General features: G+C 54.4%; 1 protein-coding gene across 1 annotated transcript in view; it reads right to left on the bottom strand.

The window, feature by feature from the left end:
• Positions 1 to 4,376, bottom strand: part of prss56 (serine protease 56) — a gene marked incomplete at its 5' end in the record, with an annotated part of 4,402 nt that extends 26 nt beyond the window's left edge. Inside the window, 11 exons of the mRNA XM_056597186.1 lie at positions 1 to 505; positions 624 to 730; positions 847 to 1,417; positions 1,571 to 1,773; positions 1,992 to 2,183; positions 2,307 to 2,495; positions 2,780 to 2,939; positions 3,150 to 3,292; positions 3,547 to 3,703; positions 3,856 to 3,964; positions 4,222 to 4,376. The exon at positions 1 to 505 is cut by the window's left edge and continues 26 nt beyond it. Coding sequence (XP_056453161.1) covers positions 332 to 505; positions 624 to 730; positions 847 to 1,417; positions 1,571 to 1,773; positions 1,992 to 2,183; positions 2,307 to 2,495; positions 2,780 to 2,939; positions 3,150 to 3,292; positions 3,547 to 3,703; positions 3,856 to 3,964; positions 4,222 to 4,376 — 2,160 coding nt within the window. The remainder of the gene's footprint in view (positions 506 to 623; positions 731 to 846; positions 1,418 to 1,570; positions 1,774 to 1,991; positions 2,184 to 2,306; positions 2,496 to 2,779; positions 2,940 to 3,149; positions 3,293 to 3,546; positions 3,704 to 3,855; positions 3,965 to 4,221) is intronic.
• Positions 4,377 to 5,000: the final 624 nt, after the last annotated feature.

Here is a 5,000-nt window from a genome sequence, read left to right as displayed (position 1 = left end):
TGCATCTCCACACCAACCTCAACACATAACCTGTGGCTTAACTGTGATCAATGATCAATCATCACGCTGATACATTCATGGTTGGGATTTGACTTCAGTCCAAGAACAAGGCTCCTAAACGACACGATATTACAGCAAGCATTCTGTGGAGTCAAGAGATGAAATGTTTGTGGAGAACCCTTCACTGGTGTCGGATACATCTCCGGCCCGAAGAAGGAGCCAGGGTCCTGAAGCTATGTGAAGACATTGTCGTTGCCAGCAGAACCCTTGCTTGTCTGTGTGTGATGTGACTCGTTGGGTCGCTCCTCCCAGTGTCCGGGGCGCTTCAGACCTACGTCTTGAGCGCCTCCAGCGCCAGTGCAATGACCCGCGGCATGCTGCGGTAGAAGGATTCATTCTCCAGGCCCACCAGGCTGTAAAAGGTCAAGGGTCGCCCTCCCACTACCGCTCGGACCCGTGCCTGGTACAGACCACGGTTGTTTTTGGTGCTGAGATCCACCAGCACCTGAAGGAGAGAGACGACCACAGAGGAGGAGAGATACAGTTAGGGGATGACAATCTCTCCTCTTCACCTCGGCTTTCAGTTTGGATCTCCTGGTATTCCTCGCTCTTGAGCTTCCTACCTCTTGGATGTTCATGCGCAGGTTCTTGCTGGCGATGGCCAGCACCCAGTGGTACGAGTCTTTCACTTGTCTCACATTCTGGGTGGACTCGGTCACTCCGGGACAAACTAACATAAGAAGATACACATTATTGATCAGGTACCAGCATCTATATATATCACAGCCATGGATTAAAGCCTACAAAACAATGGATGATTAAGGACAACATGAAGGGGACACGTACCGGCTCCGCCTAGCTGCCTCTTGCGTATCGGGCTTCTGCGTCTCCTGTGGGCGGTCCAGGGGAGGGGGGAGGTCTGTCCCGGGACGGGGGTCGTGGCTCTTTGGTCCGCCTCCATTTCTGTCTGGACGAGCGTCGTGGAGGACGGGACGGGAAGCGGAGTCTTGGGTTCTTGCCGGTTCCTGACCTCAGCCGGCTCCTCAGACACGACCTCTTGACCTGTTCCTTCCGGAGAGCCTTCCACAGAAAGACCCGACGAATACTCCCCCTTGCGTTCCTCCTCCTCTGTCCCAGGTCCGTCCTGGGACCGGGATGGGCCGGCGACCCCCTTCAGGGCGGCCATCGTGAGTCCAGCCCCTGGAGAGTCCGTGGCTGAGAGGGGGTCGCCTTGATCCAAAAGTCTTTCTAGGAACCCTGTGGAGAACGCAGCTCTGTTGGGAGTAGAGTCCTCGCCGGGGAAGATGGAGCCCAGGTCCAGGACGGGGGGAGGGGCTTTGGAGGGCAGTTTGGAGCGCAGCTCTGAGATAACGGACTGATACTCCTCCTGCAGCCGGCGCACCGAGGGCTCCTCGGCCTGGGAACACAAATACAATTCAGTTAGTTCATTTAGTCCGGTTAGTTTCAATGAAATTCCAATCAATCAAGTGCATGAGCATAGTCTATATTGTAAAATAATTAAACATTGTTAATACATATAACAGCTATGGGATTTGCGCTCTCAACCTACCTGCACAAACAGGCTGTTCTCCTGTGCTAGCGACGCAGAGGGAATGTCTGCCGAGGTCTGGTCAGTGTGTTCCTCAGCCAGAGCCGTGAGGTACTTCTCCCAGTCGTCCAGCAGGGGTCCCACCTCCCCAAACAACGCTGGCGAGGCGGCTGCAGGCCGGAGCCTCTGCTGCTCGGCTGGTCGCACGGCGCCCCCTAGCTGCCCTGCAAGAAATAACCCGCCTGTTACCACCGGCTACCATTGTATCGCTTAGCAATGACATCTTACAATTAAAAAGGTGGTTGCCTGGAAGATGTTCCTGAGTAAAGTTTATTGCAGTATGTTGGATGATAGTTAGATGATAGTATACTCAATAAACAGGCTTCCTTAATACCTCACAAAGGTTGTGCCGAAGGGGATGAGGGATGGGGAAGAGGTTTACCTGCTGTTTGTAGAAGGCTGAGGCGTCGGCCCAGGTCCCTCCTCTCCCGCGTGTGGGTGAAGGCCGTGTTGTAGATGTGCTCCACTAGCTGGGGCAGGGTCTGGGTGAAGAAGGTCAGGTCCACCTTGTCCCTGATGTAGTCCTCCGCCCTCTGCAGCAGGTCCAGCAGCGTCTGCAGGAACGAGTGCAGCTCTGGGGGGAGGGAGGGGAAAGGTCATAGATGGTTTAGATTAGATAACGATGAGATGCTGTTTAGATGTACACTGTGATGTCCGTTATAGTGAGGCTACGGGGCGACATCGCAGTGGTACTCACGGCATTTCTTGAAGCGGGTCAGACATTTCTCCTCGGCCATGCGGCTGCAGGCGCTGGAGGACTGACCGGCCGGGCAGGTCAGGGAGTAGAAGCGGCACAGAGAGCTGAACTCTGACCTCTGCTCGTCTTCAGTGAGTTCAGAAGTCTTGAGCAGCTCAGGGCAGGTGGGCTCCCGGCTCCCGAACGACTCTGTGGAGAATCAGAGGGGACGAGAGATTAAAACTAGCTTTTAAATTAGGAAAAACACTTTCAAAGTCGAGATTTGCTGAGAAATTATAAGGTGTTGTCTATTAACTCATTCTCTCTCTATAAACTAGCGAGTAGAGTTAACTAGTGGCAAGGAAGCTTGACCTTTAGCAGAAAGGGTCTGGGCTTCATCCGCAATGTCTGCAGCCTGCCTGTAGGCCTCTCTGAGCAAGATGCCCCTAAGCGCCTGCTAAAGGACTCAATAGTAACAGCAGTAAGATCCTCACTTTGTATTTCAGCCTGGATCCAGTCGGAGAAGGCCGACACGCGGGTGTAGACCCCCGGCTTGCCCTTCTCCCCGCAGCCGTCCCCCCAGGAGGTGATGCCGTAGAGCTGGAAGCGACCGGACACGCGGTCCTGGTAGATGAGCGGACCCCCAGAATCTCCCTGCAACAGGAGACAACAGGAGACGAACGTTTAACCTTCAGTAGTTCTGAATAACGCTGCTGCTCAAACTAGCCACAAGAAAGCTATCACTCAAGACATCTATTTGGTACACATAAGTTAAAAAGATCAGAGCCACTAATGTAAACCCTATCAATGCATTCGGTTCCCACGACACTATCCATTCAGACGGCCCCGGGCTCCGCTGCTCACCTGGCAGGAGTCGACGCCCCCGGACAGGTACCCGGCACACAGCATGGTGTTGGTGACCAGCTCCTTGCCCAGGGCGTTCTTACAGGTGCTCTGGGGCAGCAGGGGCACCTTGGCCTCCATCACCACATCAGCCGAGGGGCCGTCTGAAGAGAGAGACACAGAGGCGATGTTGACACAGACACAGGAAACAGGATGTTGATCAAAGGGCAGTTTCTAAGGAACTTTTTGATCTCCGCAAAAGGGATTATGGAAACTGATTGTTAAACTAAAATGAGTCGCTTGTATGTGCACATAGATATAATTGAATGGCTACATTTGACTCTTTTTAAAGAGACATTTGCTAAGCTCATAGAGACGAAAACTGTGTCGGACCCTGACGTCAGTGTTTTCCTCTTACCTTCGAAGAGCGAGCCCCAGCCCGCCACCAGACACGGGCTGCCGGTGGGGGGGTCCACGTCGGAGGGCAGGCACACGGGGGTGACCCGGTCCGACAGCACCACCGGGGAGGTCAGCTCCACCAGGGCGATGTCGTTGTTGAAGGTCTTGGGGTTGAACTGGAAACACAACGAAGGAGCGCAGGATTAGCATGTTGATTATTGATGGATTGATTCTTTCATTCATTCATTTGTTTATGAAATGATTAGTTTTAACTCAAAAGGTTGAAGGTGATTTTTTTCATGAGACCCAACATGGCCCTTATTTATACCTTAGGATGGGAGATGATGCGGTTGACCTTGAGGATCTGCTCGTCAGGGTCGGGCTTGGAGATGTCAAACTCGCCCACCACTGCCGTCCAGTAGCTCTCACTGCGACTCCTAACATAGGACACGGAGAGAGACAAGGAGAGACAAGGGTTAGTTTCCCATGATGATCAATAATATCTTGATTAATGACCAAGACCATACATTTATTCCAACACAATAACTAACATTCAGATGCTCCTAGGCTTCCAAAATGGAGGTGGTCATGGCGATATGAAGTCGCAGTTTACAAGCCCTAAGCATTGTGAGTGGTGGAGATCACTATCTATGAAACAGATAACACACACAAACAAACACACACACACACGTACCCGGCGAAGCAGTGCGCCGCGGTGACCACCCAGGAGCTGTCCACCAGCACCCCCCCACACATCAGCGCCCCGTCCAGCTGCAGGTTGACCAGCCAGGGCCAGCTGCCGGGGGGGGCCGGTGACCCCCCCACGATCCTGGAGCGGGGCTGGGTGGCGTTGGGGACCGCCGTCAGCCTCTGGCCACACACTGCTGCTGGGGGGGGGGGGGGGGGGGGGGGAGAGAGAGCAGCGGTCAGGGACAGTCCTCCCGGGGTGAGAGTGAACCATTTGTACAGCACTGGCTTTACTGTGGGATTCATTTAGCACACACTCTCCTCTAAAGGGACTGACGGGGAAGACAGGTGTGGGCTCATGAGGAGCAGGTAGGGGAAAGGGAGTATGCTCAAGGATGATGACTACAGGTAGACTGCGGACATCAGGGATCGAACCCGGTACTTCTCTGCTGCATGGGAGCTCTAACAGCCTTAACACTAGTCCCTAATTCGACGATATGACGATAACAAAAGCCTTCTGGTTCCTTCTGAAGGAGCCTTCTGATCCCACGGACCGAGGGTCCCCATGTTTTATCGGACCACCTAACCACCCAGCCAACTCGGTGCGCCACTGCTGAACCAGCGGGGGGCCTCACCCTGCGTGCGTGTCTGCGTGGCGGGCTCCAGGTTCTGCATGGTGTTGAGCAGGCTGCACTGCAGCACGCGGGCGCTGCAGCTCTCCCCCATGACGCGGACGCAGGTCTCCGTGTCCAGGGCCCCGGCCGGGCAGCGGCGCTGGTAGAAGCC

This window comes from Gadus chalcogrammus, chromosome 8, assembly GCF_026213295.1.
Source record: "Gadus chalcogrammus isolate NIFS_2021 chromosome 8, NIFS_Gcha_1.0, whole genome shotgun sequence".
In the NCBI taxonomy this organism is placed as follows: Eukaryota; Metazoa; Chordata; class Actinopteri; order Gadiformes; family Gadidae; genus Gadus; species Gadus chalcogrammus.
Note: the sequence above shows the minus strand (reverse complement) of the source record. Positions and strands in the feature narration are given on the sequence as shown.